The sequence below is a fragment of the Colobus angolensis genome, unplaced genomic scaffold (genome assembly GCF_000951035.1).
Source record: "Colobus angolensis palliatus isolate OR3802 unplaced genomic scaffold, Cang.pa_1.0 Scaffold87, whole genome shotgun sequence".
Taxonomy (NCBI): Eukaryota; Metazoa; Chordata; class Mammalia; order Primates; family Cercopithecidae; genus Colobus; species Colobus angolensis.
Window position 1 is genome coordinate 5,566,400 of NW_012122598.1, and position 27,375 is coordinate 5,593,774.

The 27,375-nt window shown below is 44.5% G+C and overlaps 1 protein-coding gene across 1 annotated transcript in view; it reads left to right on the forward strand.

The window, feature by feature from the left end:
• Window positions 1–26,940, forward strand: part of SLC16A2 (solute carrier family 16, member 2 (thyroid hormone transporter)) — a 103,593-nt gene extending 76,653 nt beyond the window's left edge. The window contains exons 2-6 of the mRNA XM_011930672.1: window positions 13,731–13,875; window positions 17,087–17,537; window positions 18,478–18,621; window positions 22,272–22,500; window positions 24,376–26,940. Coding sequence (XP_011786062.1) covers window positions 13,731–13,875; window positions 17,087–17,537; window positions 18,478–18,621; window positions 22,272–22,500; window positions 24,376–24,596 — 1,190 coding nt within the window. The 3' untranslated portion in view covers window positions 24,597–26,940. The remainder of the gene's footprint in view (window positions 1–13,730; window positions 13,876–17,086; window positions 17,538–18,477; window positions 18,622–22,271; window positions 22,501–24,375) is intronic.
• The last annotated feature ends 435 nt before the right edge of the window (window positions 26,941–27,375 follow it).

The following is a 27,375-nucleotide window of genomic DNA, read 5'->3' on the forward strand; positions in this document are numbered from 1 at the left end:
CTTTCTTTTCTTTCTTTCCTTCTTTCCTTCTTTCTTTTTTTTCCAGATAGGGTTTCACTCTGCCACCCAGGCTGGAGTTCAGTGACCCAATCTCAGCTCACTGCAACCTCCACTTTCCAGGTTAAAGCAATGATTGTGCCTCAGCCACCCAAGTAGCTGGGATTGCAAGCATGCGCCACCACATCTGGCTAAGTTTTGTACTTTTAGTAGAGATGGGGTTTTGCCATGTTGGCCGGGCTAGTCTCAACCTCTGGGCCTCGAGTGATCTGCCCACCTTGGCCTCCCAAAGTGCTGGGATTACAGGTGTGAGCCACCACGCCCCATCATCTCTTGTAATAGTTTTTGAATAAAATATTTTTTGCTGGTATTATCCAAAAAACCACCAGGATGGCTAAATAGTGGAAAGGCTAAATAGCTAAATATTAGCAATATTGGTCTGCAAGCTGGGAAGAGAAAGTCTCCAGCAAAGAGAGAGTTCAAAGGCACTCTCTCTTCAAAGAAGGGAAGGACAGATTGGGTCTTATGCCTCACAGGACTGGTATTTTACATATTCAGTAGGTTTGAGGGGAAAGCTATACATATTTATGAGAGGAGCCAAGCGCATGCACATTGGCTAAACATGTATGTAACATAAATCCCATGTTCAATGTGGGGTGATGTTTTGGCATTAAAATGAGGTAGAATTTGGCTTTTTATGTCAAAATTTAAATTATGGGACACAAGACAGTTTGTGCACATTCTCTATAAACTGGCTAAAACTGGCGTAAGGTCTGCCCCACCCCCATCAGACTTCGGATGAGGGAGGAAACACGGGTATGGTGACATCCTGTCCCTTATTTCTCAGAGCTGATAATTGAGGTCCAGGGAACACAGGGCACTTGACCCTCTTCCAGGAACCAGAAAGCTGAAAACTCCTGTATTACTCAGTTGCTAGTAATTTAAAACAGTGCTTATTGCAGGGCTATTATCTGGAATAGAACGTACATTTTTAAAAATTTTTCCTAAGTTATTGGGGTACAGGTGGTATTTGGTTACCTGAGTAATTTCTTTAGTGGTGATTTGTGAGATTTTGGTCCACCCATCACCCAAGCAGTATACACTGCACCATATATATAGTCTTTTATTCCTCACTCCCCCCCGCCCCCGAAGTCCCCAAAGTCCATTGTGTCATTCTTATGCCTTTGTATCCTTATCGCTTAGCTCGCACGTATCAGTGAGAACATACGATGTTTAGTTTTCCAGAAGGTACAAGTTTTTATGAATCTCTTAGAGGCAATTATCAACCTCAATGTAATTCTGAGCTTCCCGCTTGCACCCTGTTTACTTTGTTTCACAATTGGACAAAATGAGTTCTAGAGAACAAAGGTCATTTGCACAAAGTTCTACAGAATCAATTGCAGAACTCAAAGTAAGGTTCTCTTAATAATAGGTTTCCTTTATAAATAGAATGACTGAATGTTCCAGTTTATAAATATTGTCCCATTCTAATTATTAAAATTAAAAGTCCTTCTCAAAATTAGCATGGTACATATAATAAAATATGTTTCCCCCCTATTTATATGCCATTAATTTTTCTTCATATATTAGGTTGGTGCAAAAGTAATTGCAGTTTTGCCATTACAATGGCGAAAACTGCAATTACTTTTGCACCAACCTATATTGTTTCATACAGTCTTTATGATAACCCTACAATGTGATAATTTCTCTCTTTTTTTTTTTTTTTGAGATGGAGTCTTGCTCTGCCGCCCAGGTGGGAGTGCAGTGACGCAATCTCGGCTCACTGCAAGCTCCGCCTCCCGGGTTCACGCAATTCTCCTGCCTCCGCCTCCGAGTAGCTGGGACTACAGGCATGCACCACCACATCCGGCTGATTTTTTGTATTTTTAGTAGAGACGGGGTTTCACCATGTTAGCCAGGATGGTCTCGATCTCCTGACCTCGTGATCCGCCCGCCTCGGCCTCCCAAAGTGCTAGGATTACAGGCGTAAGCCACCGCGCCTGGCAATTTTTTTGTATTTTTAGTAGAGACGGAGTTTCACCCTGTTAGCCAGGATGGTCTCAATCTCCTGACCTTGTGATCCACCCACCTCGGCCTCCCAAAGTGCTGGGATTACAGGCGTGAGCCACCGCGCCTGGCCCAATTTCTCCCATTTTACAGAGTAGGAAATTACATTTGAAACATTTTAGTTACCTGCCTGAAGAAATATAAATGGTAATATAAATGGTAAATGGTGAGCCAGGCTTCTGATTCAGGTTTTGTGGTTCTAGAACTGGGCACTCAGTTGCCATATTATTTTTTAGTGTCGACCAAACTCTCCGTAGAGAGACCTGTAGTATGCCCAGAACAGTTTGGCCTCTACTTGTGCCCCAGTGGACATGATATTTACCTGGGATTGGCAGACAGTACAGAGAACAAAGAGCCTAAGGTGGGAGGAGGGCAGAAGGCTTACAATCCCCAGGCCTGGTGATGAAAAGACTTTTCAGAGGCAACTGATGACAATAGCACTAGCCAGTTTCATGGGGAGGTTGTAGAAGGTGTAACTGTAACCCTGGAGCAGGTAGGGCATGGAAGAAGAACCCAGTGCTGCCACTGCTGTTTCTGATGGGCACCACCTCTGCTCCAGCAAAAGTTACCATGTGGACACCATTAGCGGGAGCCCAGACCAACCCCTGGCCCACTGCATGGAAAGTGCTTCTGGGGTATTCCATGCCTCAGGCCTAAGGGTACGGCCTCAGCGACTCTCTTCAAAGTGTTCCCCCAAATCCTGTCTACCCTCCACAGGGACGGGAGGGTACAGAAAACATTTTTGGGGTCCTGTGTTCAAGCACTATCTGGGATGTAGGTATAGGCTTAAGCATTAGGAGCTATACCTAATGTAAATGACGAATTAATGGGTGCAGTACACCAATGTGGCACATGTGTACATATTAACAAACCTGCACATTGTGCACACGTACCCTGGAACTTAAAGTATAGTAATAATAATAAAGAACATATTAACCTGAGCATAAAAAAAAACCTTGTAGTCCTTCTCAGATATCACCTCTCCACTCTGCAGACAGACTCTTGTCTCTTTTGATATCTTAAATCTTTGTGTAGTAGAAAAATACAGTGTGTTACTTTAGGTTCTGGTACTAACAGATTTGTGACTTTGGGTGATATCATTTAATCTTCCTGGGCCTCAGTTTCTCCACATGTAAAATGAGGAGGTTAGTCTAGACATGCACTGTGTTGTTATTGCAAACTCTTGCATATGTGATTCAGTCTTACCTCTGCTACCATTCAGTAGGTCCCCAGACCAGGCTCCTTCCTACCCTCCCTAAAAAATTCAGACACCAGCCTCATCAGTGGCAGCTTCCAGTCCTGCCTCCATACCCTTGTGGATATAATAACCACAGTCATAGATTTTAACATTCCACTAGGACTTGTGTGGGTTCTCCAGTACCTAAAGGTCCAAGTGCATTTCTTGACCTTGTCATTCAAAGATCTCTACACTCAGGAGTTGGTGGAAGGCTCACAACACGTTTATTTTGTGAGGTTCTCTGGATATTTGTAAATGAAGCAATGCCAAAATACAGTCTCAAAAATTGTGGTACTTTTGAAATACTTACTTTTTTTTTTTTTTTTTTTTTTTTTTTTTTTTTTTTTTTTTGTTGAGACGGAGTCTCGCTCTATCACCCAGGCTGGAGTGCAGTGGCCGGATCTCAGCTCACTGCAAGCTCCGCCTCCCGGGTTCCCGCCATTCTCCTGCCTCAGCCTCCTGAGTAGCTGGGACTACAGGCGCCGGCCACCTCGCCCGGCTAGATTTTTGTATTGTTTTAGTAGAGACGGGGTTTCACCGTGTTAGCCAGGATGGTCTCGATCTCCTGACCTCGTGATCCGCCCGTCTCGGCCTCCCAAAGTGCTGGGATTACAGGCTTGAGCCACCGTGCCCGGCCCGAAATACTTACTTTTAACAACTAAACATTGTAACACATATCATGCAAATACAATGCAATAGATGGCATTCACAAGATAATTACAGAATAAAGTCTATACTAGAGATCTTTTGTGAATGAGAACTCCAGCCAGATGGTCCCTCTAACCTCCTTCTACTGCTCTTCTCATTCCCCACAATGGACCCTGACAATTGACAATAATAGTTGATCCAATCCATTGCCTCTCAAACCTGGCAGTGCCCTCATATTACCCACATGGTGCAGATGCAGCTAGTCAAGCATGGTCCACGGGCTGGCATTTGGGATCACCAAACAGGCTTCCTTTACATGTGTGTTAGCCTTCTGCTTGGACTGGCCAGATCTTTGGATTACATTACTCTGTAGTCACTACAACCCCTAGCACTAGCCCCAAATCCTGGCAGGTTCTTAGTGTTGATTTCAGAGCTGAGGACCTGGGTGGAAATGTGTTTGCAACCTTTCCTGAGCCATGTAGTTACCAAAGTAAGTGGGCTTAGAGTGTCTGAGTGCTGGAAGAAAGAGCTTTTCAACACAGTGTTTGTCAGAAAATGGAAAAAGGTTTGGAAGAAGCTTCCCTGAGCAAGAGTGTTTCATCTACTCACTGGACAGACAGTTATGTAGCACTTAACTCTGGGCCCTGCCCAAGGCCAGGGAAATAATTAATAAATGAAGCTTAGCTGGAGGTCACTATTCTGGTGAGCCACAGAGATAAGGGCTCCTGTTATCTCAGTCCCCAAAGAAGAACAGAGTGTTGCATTTCTTCCCTCTGGAGCTCCCCAGCTGATCCCTGAAGTGCCTTCACCTACATCCTCCTTTTAAATATGTTTAACCAATTCTTTCAGTCATCTGACTAATGTGTGCTCACCACCTGGCTGGATGTGGCAGCATAAGTCATCACAGTCCTGAGCTGCCTGCTACCTACTGCACACTGTCCCCATACCATACCAACACCATTCCAACCATCCCATTTCTCCAAACTAGATGTAGACACATCACCATGTTCTGGGAACTCTGAAGAGGTATGATGATGGGGCAGAAGCAGATGAATATTTCTGGCAACACAGAATCCAATTCATGGTGCCATTCTCTCCACTCAGCACTGGGTATAGCAGTTGGCTAGCTTAGCCTTAGAACCTGGCCTCTTAATCCTATTTGCTATTCTTTCACTGTACTGTGCATCTTGTCAGGAAGTAGAGGCTCTTGAATAGAGCCATCTCTGCCCCTGTGTCACTCACCTTATCTCTCTTCCTATCTACCCTTGACCTAGCTTTGACCCTTATTTGACTTTGCACCATCATTCCCTCATTTGAGCTTTTGTTAGTTCCCCACAATAACAGGAATGTATGAAAGCTTGTAATGTATTTGGAGAGTTTGGCTCTTGGAGTACCCCATCTCTCTCTTTCAACTAAGAGGAGGATAGCTCAGAGAGCTTGGCTTTCAGCAGCCAAGGAGTGAGGAATCTGGTCTCACACCTGAATTATTTTGTGAGCAGTCTCCTGTACTACAAAGACATTAACCTGAGTGTCTGGGTAAGGAGCCAAGGCACTAATTGAGTATTTGAGTAAAAAGACTTTGAGGATGAGGAAGTTCGAGGGCCAACAGATCCAGGATAGTGCTGGAAAAGCAGAGTTCTGGCCTTGTGCTGCCCAGGTCCAACAGAAATCTAGTTAGATATGGGTGCTTTGAGGAGGAAAGTAGGGGTGTCTGCTGAATACAGACATATGTTCACTTAGATACAGGCCTTTTGGGGCCAAGTCTCACTCCATGATACCATAGGAGAGGGGTAGGCCTTGTTACCGCTGAGAGGGGAAGGTTAAGGTTGAAAATAACTCTGGGAACCACTGAGGAAAAGTGTGAATGGTATAATAATTATACCATTGAATTATATGAATTATAATAGTTCATCCTCAAAATCCAAGGATCTGTTGAACACAAAATTTATTAGTCAGGAATCAGATACTTGCTCAGCACTTATGCACTGTGGGTTAAAAATAATGCTTTCTGCCTGATGGAATGTTATAGGGTTCCACCTCTGATTTTTCCAAGTCTGTTTAGAAAGATAAGTCTGTACATTGCCTGTTGAAATCCACCCAATTCTCCCACATATCTAGCTGCTTCACTGAAATCTCTTTGTCTTCCCCATATAAGAGCAGGGGTAATTATGGGGAACAAAAGAAACGCCTAGCTTTGAGTCCAAGAATTGTTAGAATTCTAGAAAACCTCTACTCACTCCTTGCATTTTCCAAAATGGGAAACTGAGTATAAGAAAGGCAAAGGATAACCAATAACACCCAATAACACCCATCTATTATCAATATGGTTATAATTGTCATCATAATTGTTATCATGACTATTAGTTCTTCTTTTTTAATATGGTCATTGCTTGATTATTTTTCTCTTACTAAAATTTTTTGATAACCTATCCCACTAACAGTCCCTTAAGTCACTTCTCTTATATAATGCTATTCTTCTTCAGTCACAATCTAGTTATTAGATTACCTTTCTCTCCCTTTATAGAAAATTTTCTCTCACTTGGAGTTTCTGACTTCTCTGAAAATCTTTAAATAGAAAATTTCATTCTGGCCTTGAACTATGAGGTTCATAAATTTTATTACCCTACTTTAAAAAAAAGTGTCCGCTACTCTACTGTGAGATCCTTGAAGTCAAATACCATATGTCACTCATTTAACATCTTGAATACCTATGAGATAGACATGTATCTGGGCCAGAGAGAATGTTAAATAACTGTTGAATAAATTAATATAACATATGAATTACTTCATCTTAAAATATATACATTTAGTATTAAAAACTATATTAAGGCACTTTTCTCTATAATTCCAATGAAGTACAGCTAAAAATGCTGGACTTTATATCTAAAACAAATGTAACAAGATCGAAAAGTGGAGAGAAGAAGGCAGATGGGCTAGGAAACTTGGGATCTAAGAAAAAAACGTAACAGAAAACCTGAGTTTTCTTTTTGCTTCACATATCTTAGACCTGGAGCTGAAGAAGCCAGCAACCAAGAAACGCCAATGGAAACAGACAAAAAAAAAAAAAAAAGTTTGATTTGTCTAGCCAAAAGACAGGAAAAGGGGCAGCCTAGCAAAACAAAAAACCTTTAAACAATAACCCCTCTACTCCAGCCAAACACCATGGGAAAAAATGCACCCCACTTGACCTTTGCCAACAAAGGCCTACTGGGGAGCCAAGACTTCTATACTCACCCAGCTGTAACAAGGTGCTCCAACCTTCCCCCCTCCCATGCTGAGGTGGTGTCAGAGAAAACTTAGTAGGGAGCCAGGAATTTCTTCCCCTCTCAGCAGTAACAAGGCCTACCCCTCCCCCATGATGTCAGTAGAGACCACATAGGGAGCCTGGACTTTCACCCTTGCAGAGTATAACCTCCAACCACCTCTCCCACTCCTGGCAAGGTGCCAAGGTGGTGTCAGTGAAAGCCAAGTAGGAAACTGGGACTTTCACCATCACTCACTGAGGTAAGACCACACGGGAAAGAGTAACAAGGAACCCCTACTCCTCCCAACCAAGAAGATATCAAAAGAAGCCTAGTAGGGATCTTGAATACCCACCCCTGCTCAGCAATAATAAGGTACCCTTCCTTCTCAGAGTGTCAATAGAAGCTAAGCATGGAACCTGGACTTCCAACCCCATCTGGTAGTAATGAAGTGGTCCCTCAATGGCACAGTATCAGAAGAGGCCTGCTAAAACACAAGATTTAAATAAGATCCAGAGTCTCATATCTAAAATTCCCAGAATACAATAGAAAATCATGAATCACACCATGGACCAGGGAAATCTTGACTTCAACAAGAAAAGACTATCAACTGACACTAACATGAAGATGACACAGAAATTGAATTATTTGGCAAGGATTTTAAAGCAGCCATCAAAAAATGTTTTTAACAAATCATTACAAGCATACTTGGAACAAATGAAAAAAATATTAAGTCTCAGCAGATAAATAGAAGTTATAAAGATGAAATAAATGGGAAATTTTGGAGCTGAAAAGTATAAAACCAAAAATAAAATAAGCCCACTGGATGGGCCCCACAGCAGACGAGAGAAGACAGAAGAAGGAATCAGTGAACTTGAAGGCAGAACAATAAATAATTATCCAATCTGAACCACAGAGAGAAAATAGATTGAAACAAATGGAAAGAGCCTCAGATGTCTGTGAGGTTATAACAAAATATTTAACATTTCTGTCATCAGAGGAGTCCCAGAAGAGGAAGAAGGCAGGACTGAAAAGGTACTTGAAGAAATAATTGCTGAAAACTTCCCAAATCTGGTAAAAACATAAGACTGTAGATTTAAGAAACTGAGCAAATCCCAAAGAGAATAAACTCGAAGAACTCTATGACACATCATAGTCAAACTTTCAAAAACTAAACACACACACATGCACGTGCATGCACACACACACACACATCTTGAAAACAGTAAGAGAGAAATGACATCTTAACTCTAGGGGAAAAACAATTAAAATGACAGAAGATTTCTCATCAGAAACCATGGAAGGCAAAGTGCTGAAATAAAAACTCTCTTAGCTCAGAATTGTATATCCAGTGAAAATGTCCTTCAGGAATGAATGAGGAAATCAATACATTCTCAAATGAAGGAAAACTAAGAGAATTTGTCACAACAGACCTACCCTAAAAGAATAGTAAAGGAAATTATTTAACCAGAGAAGAAACAATAGAAGAAGTAATCTTGGAACATCAGAAAGAAAGAACAGTGGAAAAAGTAAAATTATAGGTAAATATAACAGATATTATAATAGATTTATTATAATAAAATAGATTTATTCTCCTTTTGCATTGTTTTCTTTTTCTTTCTGTCACCCAGGCTGGAGTGCAGTGGCACAATCATGGCCCACTGCAGCAGCCTCAACTTCCTGGGCTCAGGTGATCCTCCCACCTCAGCCTCCTGAGTAGCTGGGACTACAGGTGTGCACCACATGCCCAGCTAATTTTTTGTAGAGATGGAGTTTTGCCATGTTACCCACGCTGGTCTCAAATTCCTAGACTCAAGTGATCTGCCCACCTTGGCCTCCCAAAGTGCTGAGATTACAGGCATGAGCCATTGTGCCTGGCCCCTTTTGTGTTTTCTAAATTAGGTTTAACAGTTGAAGAAAAATTATAATAATGCCTAATGTGGTTATTAATAGATGTAGAGGAAATATTTAAGACAATTTTATTATAAATGGGGGAGTGTGAGGAGACATAAGGGAGGTTAGGTTTCTACACTCCTCTCAAAGTAGTAAAATATCGACACCAGTAACGTTGTATACATATGATGTGATACCATTATATACATATAATGTGATTTCTTTGAGTACATTTTTCAGTGGCCACTAAAAAAGGTATACACTTAAAAGCACAATAAAGAAAGTGGAATTCTAAAAACTTTTAAAGTAACCCACAGGCAGGCAGGATAAAAGAAAACAGAGAAAGTAAAAACAGAAAACAAACAGGAAACAAAAATAAAATTGCCCTAATGTATCAATGAGTACATCAAATGTAAATGATCTATATGTATCAGTTCAAAGACAGAGATTGGCAGAGTGGATAGAAAAAAAAATCATGACCCAGCTATATGTTGTCTATAAGAAACTCACTTCAAATATGTATTTCCAGGGAATTATGCTGGGTAAAAAAAAGAAAGTCAATTTCAAAAGGCCACACATTGTATGATTCCATTTATATAACTTTCTTCAAATTCATGATTGCTAGGAGTTTTATGGGTGGTGGGGAAGTGGGCTGAGTGTGACTGTAACACAAAGGAGATCTTTGTGGTGATGGAATAGTTCTGTATCTTGATTACAATGGTGGTTTCAGGAATCTACCCATGATTAAATGATACAGAACTATATGCACATATTGTGCCACTCCCAATTTTCTGGTTTTGATATCATACTATAGTTACAATAAGGGGAAACTCGGTGAAGAGTTCAAGGCACCTCTCTGGACTATCTTGGCTATTTCCTGTGAATCTATAATTATTTCACAACTTAAAATGTTTTTTTTAAACCAAATATATTAATTTTTAAAAGCTATATCAAACATAACTCAAACTTTCTTTGACTGTACAAAAAATTCCTTATAAGAATAATCATCAGTTTTCATTATATCATAGACATTCAGAAGGGCCAAGTAATGGTGAGTTCTAGTTATAAAATGTCAGTAAAATGATTTGCTAAATTTAATTATTTTTTTCTCTTTGACAATACAACTGAGCTACTTTTTTACTCTGGCCAGAATAAAGATACATATATCATAAATGAGATCTTGCACTGGCACTTTCTGCTTTCCTACCTTCTCCCTGCCTTTAAAAATAACATCAGATTTATTGAGATATAATTACATATGGTAATATTCACCCTTTGTACATGCTCAGTTCTGTGAATTTTGACAAAAGAATACCACCACCATAATCAAGATATATAACATATAAAGCTTAGAAAAGACAGACTCAAGATGAAACTTGATAACATTTTCATTACCCCCAAAAAGTTTCTTCATGCCCCTCTGTAGTTAATTGTCTCCCGTATCCCTCCTCCTGGCACCTACTGATTTGTTTTTCTGTCCCCATAGTTTTGTCTTTTCCAGAATTTCCTGTAAGTGGAAGGAATAATTTGAGTCTGGCTTTGTTTACTTAGCATAACGCCTTTGAGATTGTTCAAGTTTTAGTAGTTCATTCCTGTCTATTGCTGTGTTGTATTCCATTGTATTAATGTGTATTCATTTGTTTATCCATTCACCAGTTGAAGTACATTTGGGTTGTTTCCAGATTTGGGCAATTATGAAAACAAGCTAGTGTAACCATCTAGGTACAGGTTTTTGTGTGAACGTAAGTTTTCATTCATCTTGAGCTATTATCTGGCAGTGAGTTTTCAGGATCATGGTAAATGTATGCCTAACTTCACAGGAAGCTGCCAAACTGTTTTCCAAAGTGAGTACTGTTTTGCATTGCCACCAGCAGTGTATTACATTTCCAGTTCCTCCATATCCTCCCCAGTATTAGGTATTATCATTTTTTAAAAGCCTTTCTTTGCTGGGCACCATGGCTTACGCCTATAATCCCAGCACTTTTGGAGACTGAGGCAGGTGGATCACTTGAGGCCAGGAGTTTGAGACCAGCCTGGCCATCATGGTGAAACCCCGTCTCTACTAAAAATACAAAAAATTAGTTAGGCATGGTGGCATGAGCCTGTAATTCCAGCTACCCGGGAGGCTGAGGCACGAGAATTGCTTGAACCTGGGAGGCAGAGGTGGTAGTGAACCAAGATTGCGCCTCTGCACCACTTCAGCCTGGGAGACAGAGTTTTACTCTGTCTCAAAAAAAAAAAAAAAAAAAGAAAAGAAAAAGAAAAGAAAAAACCTTTCTTGGTAAGGGCTGTCTCATTGTGGTTTTAATATGTGTTTCTCAACTGATTAGTGACGTTGAGCATCTTTTTATATGCTTAATTACTATTCATATCATAAATGTATGTGCACATGTGTAATTGTGTAATCCCTGTTCTTTTGCCCATATTTTAAGTTAGATTGTTTGCTTTATTATTGAGTTGTGAGACTCAACTCACTCTTGTATGGTGAATACCAGCCTATTGTCAGATTTTGTGTGCTGCAAAATTTTTCCGTCTGTGGCTTGCCTTTTCATTTTCATAACTATTTTTGAAAAGCAGAAGTTTTCAATTTTGATCAAGTCTAATATATCAAATATTTTCTTTTATGGATCATACTTTTTGTGAATATCTGCAAAATCTTTGCCTAACCAAAGGCCAGGAAGATTTTTCTCCTATATGTTCTTCTAGAAGTTTTATAGTTTTAAGTTTTACATTAAGTCTATGATCCATTTTGCACTGATTTTTAAACATGATGTGATTATTGATATTTACAAAGTTCTCTTATACTTATAATTATATTTGATTTTTTTTTTTCTTGAGATGGAGCCTCACTCTTTCACCCAGGCTGGAGCACAGTGGCGCGATCTCAGCTCACTGCAAGCTCCGCTTCCTGGGTTCAGGCAATTCTCCTGCCTCAGCCTCCTGAGTAGCTGGAACTACAGGCACCCGCCACCACACCCAGCTAATTTTTTGTATTTTGAGTAGAGATGGGGTTTCACTATGTTAGCCAGGATGGTCTTGATCTCCCGACCTCATGATCCGCCCACCCTGGCTTCCCAAAGTATTACAATCCCAAAGGATTACAGGCGTGAGCCACCGCACCCGGCCCTGATCTTCAGCAGATCACAAGGTCAGAATATTGAGACCATCCTGGTCAACATGGTGAAACCCCGTCTCTACTAAAAATACAAAAAAAAAAAATTAGCCGGGCGTGGTGGCGGGCGCCTATAGCCCCAGCTACTCAGGAAGCTGAGGCAGGAGAACGGCATGAACCCAGGAGGCGGAGCTTGCAGTGAGCAGAGATTGGGCCACTGCACTCCAGCCTGGGCAACAAAGCAAGACAACGTCTCAAAAAAAGAAAAAAAGAAAAAGAAATGTTTGAGGCAGGTGCAAGCAGAAATTTTAATCTCCATTTCAGATGAGAAAACTGAGGATTAGAGAAATGCTGTGTGACTTCTCAAGATCTCACAGCTGATAGGAGATGAAATGGCAAGGTAAGAGGTGAAACTGTGGTAAAAAGTTAAGATCTCCTGCTGTCCCAGGCTAGTACTTTTGAAGCCAGGCAGAGAGGGCTCAGGGTAGGGCTCCAACAAAGTAAAGATTCCCAATGGGAAGCTGAGAAACCTATTTGGCACTGAGGTAAGAGACACAGCTAGTTGACTAGCCCCAGACTGACTTCCTTTGGCCCACTGGGGCTCCACAATTGGAGACAGCCAGAAGTTGGCCCAGTGCCTAGCTCATGTGTCACTCAATGAATGCTCTTTGAGGATGATGATGAAGAGTTGGAAGTGTTCAAAGGAGAGTTCTGAAATTAATTTCAGAGTTAGAAATTAAAGCTAAGAGGAAAAGTTAAGGGAGCTAAGATTATTTGGTGGAGAAAAGAGAGGCTCAAGATGACACTTGATAACAGCCTTCAGACCAAAAAAAAAAAAAAAAAAAAAAAAAAAAAGAAGCTTGAACTTTCCTTCTGAGGGCTGAGCAAAGGGAAACGGACTGGAAGAATCTAAGTAAAAGGGCAAGTTCCTTTCTCCTTAGTGAGGATTGTCATAGACACTTAAGAGCCTTTAGAAACAGGATAACATCTTCTTGAGTTTGAAGTCAGGAATTTGCCAAACATGGGCTCTGATGACGGATTTCAGCATGAGGGTTACATGACTCTCTTGCACAGTGGCCTTAGAAATCTTTAGGTGGCCCATGAACCTGCCGTGTATCCTAGTACAATTCTAGGAGGCTTTTGTCTGTGGCCTTCTCTGCTCCTTAGTCTTATCATCTTCACAGGGTTGTTCTAATGCGGGAGACAAGCCTGACCTTAGCTCTTGAAAGCTTAACCCCAGTGTTTTTTGCCCCTGAAGCCAAGTGGCTTAGAACCTAAGGCTATAGATATGGCTTAGTGTCCCTGGAAAGGCCTGAAATATCGACTAGTCCAAATCTTACCCCAGTGATAGAATCCCCTGTTTCGTATCTAGTCTCTTTTTGCAAAACTCTCTGATCATTGGGGACTAGCAAGCTGGCAATGCAGACCAATGCAATGCCCCCTGTGAAAGGCCAGAGAAGAAGAGCTGAGATACCAGCAGTACCACTAGGCACTACACTAAGCTAAAGTGTCTTTGTGCTTGTTTTCTCTGCAGCATGGGTAGGAGCCCTTGCGATGGGTATGATCTTCTTCTGTTCTCCCATTGTGAGTATATTCACTGACCGTTTGGGCTGCCGAATCACAGCAACCGCGGGGGCTGCCGTTGCTTTCATTGGCCTCCATACCAGCTCCTTCACCAGGTAAGGCTAGGAGTTGGTGGTTATTTCCCCAAGGCTGAGGGTTGGTTTTTTCTGGGCTTTAGCTTGGGTTACTTTTCTCACTGCAGAATCCCATGGCCATGGCCATGTAGGGCCCTGAAAGATCCTGCACCCTGGATTCAGAATCCAGTGAACTCATTTAGGGAGGTTCCCCAGGACACATTGGTAGGAAGTATCCCCAGAGAGGACCCAAGAGTTCCAAAGTGGTAGGAGTACTCTAAGCCTGATAGTTCATAGAGCTGGGCCCAAGTCCAGTTTTGGCCTCTGAATGGCAATAGAACAATTGATGAGTACCATTGCTCTCTGTGCCTCAATTTCTACATCTGTAACATGAGGGGATTTGACCATATGGTCTTTTTACGTCTCTTTCAACTCTGCTATTCGATTCCCCTTCAGTGTGCCACACATCTCACGACCTCACTTTCCATCCCAAAACTGAACTTCTCAAGTGAACCCATGTGAACACCTAGCACAGGATTCCCAAAGGAATCTTATTCTGAAAAAGAGGTCAACTGAGCCCAAGGATGTTCAGCATTTCTGACTCTTTTCCAGATAGCTCAGGCTGCTGACATATGGATGATTTGGGACAGAAAATGATTCACATCATGGGCATCAGAAGGATGATTAGCAATATCCCTCACTGAGATACAAACCCAGAACCCAGCTACCCAGCTAGGCCTGGGCTAAACGGAAACCCTAGTCCCACTGGTTCCACTGGCAGAACTTGGCAGTGTCAGGCGAGAAGCAGGCTCTAGGTTCATTTTCTGCTTTCTTTTCTGCCAGCCTGAAGAAGAATGTGTGTAGGGTAAGGGAGAATAAATACCCTATACCACAGCCTGAGGAATATGGAATTCCTAAAGAACTCTGTTGACTTTCTGCCAAAGACACTCTGGAAGTTATGGCACCTCCTACTTCCAATCTGCTTGGGCCAAGTAGGGGAATGCCAGCCTGGAAACATGGAAACGAGAAATGGCCATGGTGACATGTCTAGGATGAGGTCAGAGCTAACTTGTCAGAAACTTGCTTTCTGAGCTGAGTTACCCAGAAAAGCACCATGGCTCTCTAGGCCTAAGGTTCCACTCACAGTAGAGAATGATAATTGTGTTTTGCTTTAACTGGGCCCTGTGAGGTAAGCCAACTTTCTTTATGGCTTGAGCATTTCCAGCTGCCCAGCCTACCCTCCAGCAGAGCTTAGATTTCGTCTGCAGTCATTTCTTGGCTTCGTCCCATCCAACTGGGACAGAAAAGGGAAAATCCATGTCCTGCCTGGAAACTACTCAGCACTCCCAGGGCAGCAGCTCCAGACCTTTTCAGAACCCCTCTGGTGGTCAGCCCCATTCACCCCCAGCAAGCTGTGGGGAGGAGCTAGGCTTCAGAAGCAGCTCCAGTCTCAGCACTACACAGCAAAGGTCTGCTTTTTAAGACCAAGCAGAGCAAAGTGTAAACGAATTAGCAACATATGGATCCCATTTCCCTTCCAATCCACATGGGCTCAATTACAGGAGGGGAAGGAGCTCAGATGTGGTGTTTTTTTCTGGCACGCTTCTGTAGGCACATTGGAGTAGGCGTTCTGTTCTCCAGCCCCTAACCTTCTTCTCTACCCGCTTTGTTCTTTCTGTAAGAGGATCTTCAGAGCCAAGAAACTTTCTGGATGGCTTCACATCCAGTGGAAAAATGGTTCTGCTCATGGTTAGAGCTCCAAATCATCCTTCCTGTTGTCTCACTCAGGGCCCTGAGTTCCTCTGAATGACATGGAATGGGGCAGGATGCAGACAGGGCTGGTGGGGCTTTGGAAAACCCAAACAATGGGTCTCCAGTCCTGGGGCCCAGCTAGAAGTAGATCCACCACACAGCACCCTAAACCAAATCCTGTTTTGCCCCCACTGGCCCCTTCCTTGAAGGTCTAACACAAGGCCCCTTGGATAAGGCCCCCAAGCCAGGCCAATCCCATAGGGTACTTACAATCTAATGGGCACAGGCCCAAAGGAACCTGACAGAAGAGGAGCATTTGGCTTAGCTATGTGTTCCAAGCAAAGACAACCCTTTCAAAACCAAATCCTTGCTCATGTCCAGTGAATACCAGCAGATGGAAAGCAATAATGATAGCTATCTTAGAATCATGAGTGCTAGCACCACATCTTCTCTGTAGCTTAGGCCCAGTCCTTTAGTATGAGGACTGGGTCTATCTCCAGAGAAGAACTGCCTGACCAAGAAGAATATTAGGTAATTTAGTGGCCAGATAAGAACTATTGCAAAATATATTGAGGCATCAAAAAGAAAACAAAATTCTTTACTAAGTTGTGCCAATATTATCTGGGGGCTTATGGCTGGCCAAGCTGACCTTCCTCTTGCCTTTCCCTTTCTGACCCTTTACTTTATGTTTCAGAGGCTTATGGCCACAGCAGGGCCTATGAGTTTTAAGCTAGGACCTGTCTTACTTGGCCAGGCCCACAGATTCTTTGAGGCTCCACTTGCTGTCAAGGAGCCAGGCTACTCTAGGGAACAAATCTATACCATATCCAGAAACAAAGGCAGGACTCTAAAAGTTAAAGAGACTCCTACCTAATGATCCCCACGGAGATCATCCAGGGCCTAGTGTAAAGGGTCTTGGGATATGCGGACCTTCGGCAGGGTTGAGGAGAGCGTATGTCTCAGAAGATCATCAGCCATTCTCTGAAATATTAATGGCCTTAGCATGGAGAAAGACACTGAAGAGTCCCATGGAAGGTTTCAATCTTCCAGGATTTTGACTTCTTGCAGACCTTTGTTGCTACCTGGGATAAAGCTTTGGCCACCACCAATAGTAAAGTGAGACTATTCTCTCTAAGACAATGACTCCTTGTAGCCCCTCATCCAGCTTTTACATGGGCTAGTTCTGGCTTTCCTTTGAACAGTCCTCTTTGATGGGGTGCTGTGAGTCATGCTAGAGTCACACAGACCTGGATTCAAGTCCAAGTTTTGCTGATTCCCAGTGATGTTACCTTGGGCCAATTATTTTACCTCTCTGAGCCTCTGCTTCCCCATCTGCAACACAGGGATCAGAAGGCCCTCTTCTTTGTCAGCTCTGAGGGTCAGTGGCAAGTGGGGCTGTGGGTTAAGGGTGGAGGAATGGAAGTCTCAGGAAGCTGACAGGGGAGGGCAGATAGATTGCTGGTCAGGCTGCTGAGGACAGCTCTTGGTGTTTCTCCCACAGCTCCCTAAGCCTGCGCTACTTCACCTACGGGATTCTCTTTGGTTGTGGCTGTTCCTTCGCCTTTCAGCCATCCCTCGTCATCCTGGGCCACTACTTTCAACGCCGCCTGGGTCTGGCCAATGGTGTGGTGTCTGCTGGGAGTAGCATTTTCTCCATGTCCTTCCCCTTCCTCATCAGAATGCTGGGGGATAAGATCAAGCTGGCCCAAACCTTCCAGGTGCTGAGTACCTTCATGTTTGTTCTTATGCTGCTTTCACTCACCTACCGGCCCCTCCTGCCCAGCTCCCAGGACACCCCAAGCAAGAGAGGTGTCCGCACCCTGCACCAGCGCTTTCTGGCTCAGCTCAGGAAGTACTTCAACATGCGAGTGTTCCGCCAACGCACTTACCGCATCTGGGCCTTCGGGATTGCTGCTGCTGCCCTTGGCTACTTTGTTCCCTATGTACACCTGGTGAGGAATACCAGGGTGGGCCCACCCCACCTGGCCCCAAGAAGCTACCCTCAACCTGCCTAGATTCCAGAGGGTGGGGGTGGGAGACATTGAAAGGGCAGAGCTGGGACCTTTGGGAAAAGAAACAAAATATTGGTTGGAGAGATCCAGAGAGGGAAAAAGAGAGAGGTTGAGGGAAGACCTTAGTGGAAAATGGGGGCAATTCCACAGGGGGAAGCCCATGGACCATGGCTTCTCCCACAGTAAAAATTTAGATAGATTTTGAGGAGATACGCATTGCCAGAATGCAGGAGACCGACCTGGGTGATCCAAGACAGGATTCTGTGGAATGCTGGTCTTTGTGGTCAAATGATTTTGTTTAGGAAGTAACATATACTGGATCTCTCTAACTTCATAATGTGTAGTAATCCCTTAAAGGGACTAAAAAAAAATTGTAGGAAAGAAACCCATTCAGCTTTGTTTAACTAACCATCCACCAAACTTATGCAGCTACAGAACTGTTGGTTGTAGTCCAGCTGTTATCCTCCACAGGCTTCATGTTTCCTAAAACACACTTTGGAAGAGTTGCCTGGAAGTTGGTGGATTCTTCTCCCCTGGTGATTTGATGTTGCCTTAGGCTGTCAGTTTGGGGTAAGGGAATGGGGAGATAGTAGAGAAACCCTTGGATTTTCTCAATCATTTAGGCTATTTTCTGTCCTGCTGGGGCTTAGAAGGGGCGTGGAGGTACCCACCCTCCTCAGCTGTTGCTCAGAAGTCCAGAATCCAGAGAACCAAGGGATAAGCAGCCAGAGAGCTTGTCATGGAGGTAGGGCTACAGGAGAGGGGGTTTCTGTCCTGCTCCAGGAAAGTAACCAGTAGAGGATTCTGGATATGCCTACAGTTACCAGTCAGCTCCTCTTTCTCCTCCTGTTTCTGGGGGTCCTTGTGCTATGCTTTTCAGATGAAGTATGTGGAAGAGGAGTTCTCAGAAATCAAGGAGACCTGGGTGCTCTTGGTGTGTATTGGGGCTACCTCAGGCCTTGGGCGTCTTGTGTCAGGCCACATCAGTGACTCCATCCCTGGACTTAAGAAGATCTACTTGCAGGTGAGTGTGACCACCTGTCCACTGTGGGGAGAAATAGCCTGCCACAAATGCAAGGTTATCCACAGCCTTTGGTATAAAATAGTAGCTTGTTGTGTAGCGTGGGAAAGTCAGTCAAATTCTCTGAGCCTCCATTTCACCTGCTTTTAAACAAAGAAAATCATCCTCGTTCTGCCTCTTTTACCAAGATTGAGTGAGGATTCTGTGAGAGCAGTGTATATGGAACCTATTAGAACACATGTAAAGGAAGATTTTATTAATAATGGCTCTCCATGCTCCAAGGCTATTTTCCGTGTGAACTAGGCTCTGGTCTGGTCTGAATACAGGCCACTGTTCAGGCTGTCAGTCTTTGTCTACCTGGCAGCAGTATTGCCTTTCTTACCTGACTTATGATCCTGCAGGTGGGTTTATGAAGACGTACCCAAGTGCAGAACCCTGTGAAGGGGCAAAAATAGCCCCCAAAATCAAGTAGTCACAAATAATCTATCAGGAAGGTGATTGAGTTCTGACTCATTTATCTCCTGGGAAAGCCCTAAAAGCACTTGCAAGGGGTCTTGGCTACACTCACAGTGGTGATTTCTCTGTCTCTGATAGCCCCAAGTGCTCTCCTAAGTACCCTCAAATATCTTGGATGAAAATATGATTAACTTTTCCTTAACTTTTTTGCTGTTAGATTGCAAGAGTTGGTGAATCTGCTTTGTCAGAGGCAGGGTTGCTTTTAAGGTCCATCCAATCCAACCTCATTACAGTGGTGGAGAAATAGAGGGAAAGGCTCACGCAGACATTAGTAGCAGAGCTGAACTCCTATGCAACACACTTCTCATATTCTACCTTGCCCTTAGTGATGGCAGAGCCAAGTCTCAGAGATGATAAGTGACTTGACTAAGTCAAACCAAGAGATAATCTTGTGATTGAGATAAACCAATTGAAAGTTTGAATTCCTGTGCAAATATCAGCAAGTGCTTTATCTGGGTAGCTATTTGCATAGTAGTATGTGTGGCTTTCCCAGCCTCACCCACATGACACCCCTGTGAGTCTTCCCTGCCAGTATTAGCAGCTCCAAGATGCCAAAGAGTTCTGAAAAATCAGGGTAATCTGGCATTGGGCCAGGGCTTTATCTTGAGAAGAGACAGCAGCCCCTGCTTAGTCATATAACTAATGTGATTCTTATCACAGTCCCTAGGAGAAAGGTAGAGCCTCAGCAGCTTTTGCTTTCTGTTACACAGTTGGAGTTCCAAGGGACAGGGAGGCATTAGCCAGTTAGAGGCCAAGATAGGCTTAAGACCCAGTGCCTCTGCTGACCACCCACCCACTGCTCCTGCCCCTTTTCCTTACTCTTACTTCACTGAGTTTTACCACTTACAACAATATAAAATAATCTTAGAACATTATAGCTGAAACGTATCTTCATCAACTAGTAGTTCAACTTCCTCATTTTACAAATTCAGTGTCTTGGGCCAAGAGCACAAAACAATGGATGAACTTCTTTCTCTTGAGTTTGTTAAGATACTCCATCACAGGAATTTACCTGCCTCTCTCCCTGCATGTAATGCAGGAGTACAGGCCTGGGGGAGGAAAGGAGTATACACACCTTCAGGTTCTGAAGAGCTATCTAGTAGACTCTGTGGCTCCTACTGTTGGTAAAGACAGGCACATGTCTCTGGCATCAAGCCCCTGGACAGTCTGCTGGAAAGGAAATAGTGACAGGCTGCAAGACAGCCTCACTTTGTGCCAATTCTTGAGGCCTGTTTCTCACGTCCAAGAGGGATTTTAAATTTCTGAATCTTGAGGCCTGTTTCTCACATCCAAGAGGGATTTCAAATTTCTGAACCTTGGCAAAGCCTCATGGAGGATGTTTAACAGACAGCTAGATACAATAGGTAATACTTAGACCTGATTAAAATCAGTTAATAAGGTTCTTTGTGTTATATAATGGTATTAACTTTCAATTTCCATAATGGGCTTTATTGATAGGTGTGTCTGGTTTTATCTTATAGTTGTGTGTGAATCTCTTAAAGGATAAGCTCAGGTACTGGGGTTCTTATTCCTAGCTTCTGCCTAGCTACCTCAAAACTGCCTGGGCAAAGTTCAACGTCTCCCAACAAAAAGATGTCCTCGGGCCGGGCGCGGTGGCTCAAGCCTGTAATCCCAGCACTTTGGGAGGCCGAGACGGGCGGATCACGAGGTCAGGAGATGGAGACCATCCTGGCTAACACGGTGAAACCCCGTCTCTACTAAAAAATACAAAAAACTAGCCGGGCGACGTGGCGGGCGCCTGTAGTCCCAGCTACTCAGGAGGCTGAGGCAGGAGAATGGCGTAAAACCCGGGAGGTGGAGCTTGCAGTGAGTTGAGATCCGGCCACTGCACTCCAGCCTGGGCGGCAGAGCGAGACTCCGTCTCAAAAAAAAAAAAAAAAAAAAAAAAAGATGTCTTCAGATGGCATTATCCTCTCCAAAAACCAACTGATCAACCTAACAAACCCACTGCCAGCAACAACATAGAAAATCATTAGGGCACCAAATAACCATGTCCCCCACTCCTTCAGTGTGTTCTTGGCTAAGTTGGCTTGCTGGTGTGACCTGTTAGAAAATCCTTGGGCCTATTAAGGCCTTGATAAAGAGATCAGATCTTAGCCCTGACCCTGGGATGACCTGGCTCTGACCTGGCTCTACTGGCTGCAGGGGGTTGGCAGCAGCAGGATGAGGGCAGGGTTCTTTTTTCTGCCTGCAGCCCAGGTCTTCAGTCTAGCTGGCCAACACAGGTTGCAAATGAAGACCAGCTATGTTTGCAGTGGCCCTTTTCTCTGTAGAGAAGGAAAAAAAAAAACACCTCTGGAAAGGCAGTTTTTTCATTTTGGAGTCATTTTGCTTAGCCCAAAGAAAGCCCAGTGGCTAGTCAGTGTTCCTGGGCTGGCTTCATTCTCCCTAGACACACACCTTCCCAGTGGCTTGGTTCCCCTAAAAGGTTCTTTTTTCTGCCTTCTCAGGGTGTCCTTCTCAGAGTGTCCTTCTCAGAGGGCCCCAGAGCCATGTGTCTGAGATGTCTGAGATAGGCAGTGCAGTCCATGTCCTAAAGCATAGGGACCTGGGTGAATGTCCCAATGGTTTCCTTTATGCCAAGCTATTTTAAAAAATCAGCCTCCACAAAAATGGGCACTGGCTCCTTCCCCATTTCAAGAAGCTGTGCCTTCCACTTACAACCCCATCTGATCATCATGCAAGCCATCCTCATGCCCTCCCTTCCCTCCTTCCATACTTTACTTGGATCTGAGAACACCAGTACGGCCTGATCCCAGACCCTGATCCCTGAGTAAGCCAAATACAGGCTCAGAAAGCAGAAACAACAATTCCTTTTATCTTAGGGTCTAGTGCAAAGACAAACTTCTTGAGGCCAGGGGCCAAGTATCCCCCAACTTTTTTTTTTTTAATCCCGACAGAATCACAGTTAAGTAGGGCCTTTCTTGGACTTTGAATCCCTCAGTGCAAGACTTAGAAAGGGCCTAACTATTCAGTCCAACTGCTCTCTCTGTTGACACCCTCCCCCTCCCATCACCCCATTGTATAGATGGAAGAAATGAAGACTTGAGAAAGGAGATGTGATGCTATGTGTTCTTGGCTGGCCAGCATGTGACCTCAGGCCCTTGTTTCTCCAGGTCCTTTCCTTCCTGCTCCTGGGCCTGATGTCCATGATGATTCCCCTGTGCCGGGACTTCGGGGGCCTTATCGTCGTCTGTCTTTTCCTGGGCCTTTGCGATGGCTTCTTCATCACCATAATGGCCCCCATTGCATTTGAGCTGGTGGGCCCAATGCAGGCCTCACAGGCCATTGGCTACCTCCTGGGCATGATGGCCCTGCCAATGATTGCTGGGCCCCCCATTGCAGGTGAGACTGATATTCCAGGGAGGGCATGAATTAGGGAGTCCTGTTTTCCCTGGATACTGGCTCTCCTGAGCACCTCTTCAGGCCCCTTTTCCTCCTATCCTCTATTTAAACAGCTTTGTCAGAGTGCATGAAACCCCTTATCACTACTGGTGGAAGAGATTAAACACACGCACGGATCCATTCTGAGGGATGGATTTTCCATGGTGGTACATCTGTTTCAATAGGATTTTATTTCAGACGGCATGGATCCTTCCAGAGGGGTGGAGAGAAAAATGAGTTTGGCCTTCCGACGATTCCACTGATCTAGTATCCTCTCACTCTCTCCACAGGCATGTGATTATTTGCAAGGTTGGGTAGGAAGAGAAGAGAAAGCAATCTCTGGTTTTATCAAAACCTAGGGACATCCTCCTCCTCCTCTGCCGGCCTCTGAACTGAGCCTATAGAAGATATTTGATTAAAGTAACACACCAGAATTAAGCCAGTGAGGCTCACCTTCAGCAGGAAGTGTTGAGTTGCCATCTTTCAGCACTCCTGGTTTCTCCCTTCATTTTCCCAGAAGGGCACTGTTGGTATCCCAGGGAACAGGGAACAGAAAACCAATGACAAGAGAACTCCATTTCTTTTCCTTTTTTTTTTGAGACAGAGTCTTGCTTTGTCACCAGGCTAGAGTGCAGTGGTGCGATCTCAGCTATCCTGGCTCATTGCAACCTCCGCCTCCCAGGTTCAAGCGATTCTCCTGCCTCAGTCTCCCGAGTAGCTGGGAGTACAGGTGCGTGCCACCACGCCCAGCTAATTTTTTGTATTTTTAGTAGAGACGGGGTTTCACTGTGTTAGCCAGGATGGTCTCGATCTCCTGACCTTGTGATCCACCCGCCTTGGCCTCCCAAAGTGCTGGGATTACAGGTGTGAGCCACTGTGCCTGGCAACTCTATTTCTTTTCTATAGGATTTATTGCAAATATTGATTCATGCATTAGCTTCTCCTAGGCTGGTGAAGTGGGTTAATTCAACAAATATTCTTCAAACACAAATTATGTGCAAGGTGATATGAGGGCACTGTGTGACAGTGGCAAAAGCTTTCACTCAGGCTCCCGGGCAACAGCCACACTACCCGTTGGGGGAAGGGGGCCGCTACTCACCCCCTGATCCAAACAGTGCCCCAGAATCCACATTTCTTTCCAATTTGCTTAACTCCTGAGTAAGCAAAAGGCCAAGGGCCTTTTTGCCTTTCCTGAATGCTGTTTCTGGGCTCTGAGGTACTATGAGGTACCACACATTAGCTTCTGGAAGTGAGTCGGGAAGGCCTTGCATCTCATGTCAAACATATCCTTGGTTTGGCAGCTTGGAGAAAACCAGAGGGGACAACCATATATGTAACTGAAAGGAACACGTATAGCCTCTTGCTAGGACAAATGGACCTTCAGAGAAGGGTCACTTCAGAGAAAAGGAAAATGAGAACTCATCTGAAATGTACCACAGGAACCATTTGTTGGGGGGGCGGGGGTACGGGGAAGGGAAGTATCACTGTGGACCAAGATAATACTTGGCCATCTTCTGTGGAGTTCTTTTAAACTAGGTTTCCTCCTAACTCTGTAACTAGGTGTGACTAGAACTTAGATTGATGAAAGTCATAAATGGAGAAACTTTAAGAGAAGCTTCATTAGCTTCTTTCATAATGAGCATTCTCTCAAGGGCCTGCAGCCCCAGTGCCTTTGGGAGGAGTCACCTGCCCTTGAAGTTGACGGAGCTCCTGAGTCAAGGCAATACAGGCCAAGATTTTCTGGATAGGCACTGTGATGGTCCCTAGAAGGGGCTGAGAGCACCTTTGGACAGTAGGGCAAAGCTGAGCTTGACTTGTCTCTCTTGACTGTTTCAGGCCTGCTCCGAAACTGTTTTGGGGACTACCATGTGGCCTTCTACTTTGCCGGTGTGCCCCCCATCATCGGGGCTGTAATCCTCTTCTTCGTCCCTCTGATGCATCAAAGGATGTTCAAGAAAGAGCAGAGAGATTCCAGCAAGGATAAGATGTTGGCCCCTGATCCAGACCCCAATGGGGAGCTACTGCCAGGCTCCCCCAATCCTGAGGAACCAATCTAATGCCTTTCTTGCCATTGTGTGCCCTTTCCCAGCTCTTCCCCTTCATCCCACCCTGCTCAGCATTTACATTTTTGCCACCAGCACACTTGTTCCCAGACCTGCGCACACAGCATTTCAGCCACCTGACAATCTCCTTGGAGCCAAAGCTCCAGGTGTTCCAAACTCATTAACTAAATTCTCCCCAGAATACCTTTAAATTTGCCAGGTCTTTTCTCCTCCCAGGATCTGGGAAAGCTTGGGATCACCCCCTGGCCTTTGGAATCTCTCCATATACTTTCTAAGCCCTGGGGGAGGAGGAGGACGGGACCTCCTGGCCCCAGCTTGTTAGTCACCCACTATAATCAACTGCCAAAGGTGCTACCATGTCCCCAGGAGCTTAATAGGGTAGGCCCAAGTCTCTGTTTGCTGAGGAGGTCATTGCCATCCATATTTGGGAGCCACTGGGTGGAGGGACAGGGAGGTAAAAATGAGACAAGTAGCCTTGGTTAGCCTTAGAGTTGCTGATGGCTGTGGCTTCCCAAGAACTGGGTACAGGCAGTGCCCTTATCGTTTGGTTGGTTAACAGTCTGCTCCCCTCTTCCCTTCCTTCTTTTTTTTTCCTCTACTGACTTCTCTCCATACTCTTTCCCCTCTATTTCTTTGTATGACTGTCATAGACACATGGGTGCTTGGAGAAAGGAGAGACCCGGAACTTGGGCCAATCAACCTTACCTTGGCCCAGTCCACTCCTAACACTAGCATCAGTCCTACTCATCTCAGGCTGAGCCACATCTCACTTTTTGGCTCAAGCTATATAATCCTACACGGAAGAGTAGAATGACATATAGGGAAGAAACCTTAAACACCACAGTGTTCCATGTTCCAGTCACTGATTTTTACAAATTTTACAGACCAGGGCATTAATCTCGATGCCCTCCCAGCTCCCCATTCTTGTATACACATGGCAAAATGTGAAGAAACTCCTTTCATCTCAGCAGGCAGAGGAGGACTGATGACACGAGCTGCCATGGTGGGAGGAGGGGCAGTGGACCAGCCCCATCTCTCAGTTTTCATGACAGGTCTATATTTCCACCTGGGCCAGGCCAGAAAAGGGACTATTTAAGAAAAAAACCCAATTCCCAGCCTGGATCCCAAAAAGGTACAGGCAGCAGTTGCACATAGGGTTGGACAATTTCTTTTGGGAAGGGGAAGCCATCCTAGCCTTTACCACCCAATGTGTCTCCCATGCTGGACATCCTACGCCACTTTGCTTCGAGGGCATTAAAGGTGCCATGAAAGGTAGACTCTGAACCACTTTGATCCCTCTGAAGTAGGTGACTGATGCTTACTTATGCCCAGGCTCTGGCAACAATCTTACTGAAGAACATTCCCAGTGCCCCTGGCTAGGGGCAGAGGGCACTGCCAGGCTGTGTTCAGTTAGCACAGCTCACCTCATTAGGAGCTCAGCCTCTCCTCACTCTGCCTCTGTGTCTCTTTTTCCCCTCTCTGAGCCTTTGTCTATTGTGTTCCTGTCACCCACCCTGTCATCATTTTTGCCAAGCATTCCTGGCTGTCACTTGGAGCCAACAGTAACTTGCCACCCTAAGCCAGGGTCATCCCAGGGCCAGGAGGATGAGGTTGCCCTGAGGGGCTCCAAAGAAGACAATAGTTCCCACTCATGATTTTCCGTTACAAACAGGCAGCTGGGGCATGGTTGGCCTCCGATGATTTCATTCAAGGCCAAAGTCCTGAGCCCCCTCCGCTGGTCCCAGTCCAGCTCTTATCAACTCCCCAAAGGAAAACCCACTGGTTCTTAGCTCTGTGGGTAGGAAGGGGCCCTAGAAAGGGCCTAGTTCCTATCCTGTCAGTTCTAACAGTAGTGGAACAGGATAATCTGGGCCCTAGGAGCCCTGTAACTCCCAGGAGAGACCACTGAAAATTCTGGAGCAACAATGCCCCTGCTTCCATTCTTCCCCGCTTCACTCTCACTGAGTCACCAGAGGGTGATTCTGCAGGACCTCTTTTGTTGCTCAGGTGCAGATAGCTCTTAAGAATCAGGCAGTCGTCCTCTTCTCTCCAGATGAAGGAAAGACATTCATAGGTCCCAAATCTGCCCATTGAGATGTCACATAACATGGTGGGGTATCAGTTTACTTCTTCCACACATGTGGATGTGCACATGTGAGCTTGTGTGCTTTTGGAGAGAATGTTGATTGGCAAAAGCAGCACAGTATTAATATTTAGAGTAGGATGCAGCCTCTTATGCACCACAGTTAAATCTAGAATGAATAAAATTTCAGAGCTCAAGACATGGGACATTTAAATCCTCAAGGAGTTTGGAACAAAATAAACAGATCTAAAAATTCGGTTTGGGTATGTATGTTGCCTACAAGGGAGAAATAGTCTTAACCTGATTAATAGCAGGAAGTTTGACTTCAGAGTTGAAGTCTCATTTCAAATCAAATTTCTGCCAGGTTCTATGCTCTCTGTGAGAGCAGAAATTAGAAAAGGAGCTATATAGGGGTTTGGAGTTGGTCGACTATTTGAGATTGATTTTTAAGCTCTGAAGTGGAAAAGCGGTTACTTCACAAAATGAAAATGCGCTTACTTGCTGAGATGGACTGGAGGCCTCACCAAGGCCACAGCCTTGCTACAAATGTGCCGTATTGAAAACTGGCATTAGGCTGGACACGGTGGCTCAAGCCTGTAATCCCAGCACTTTGGGAGGCCGAGACGGGCGGATCATGAGGTCAGGAGATCGAGACTATCCTGGCTAACACGGTGAAACCCCGTCTCTACT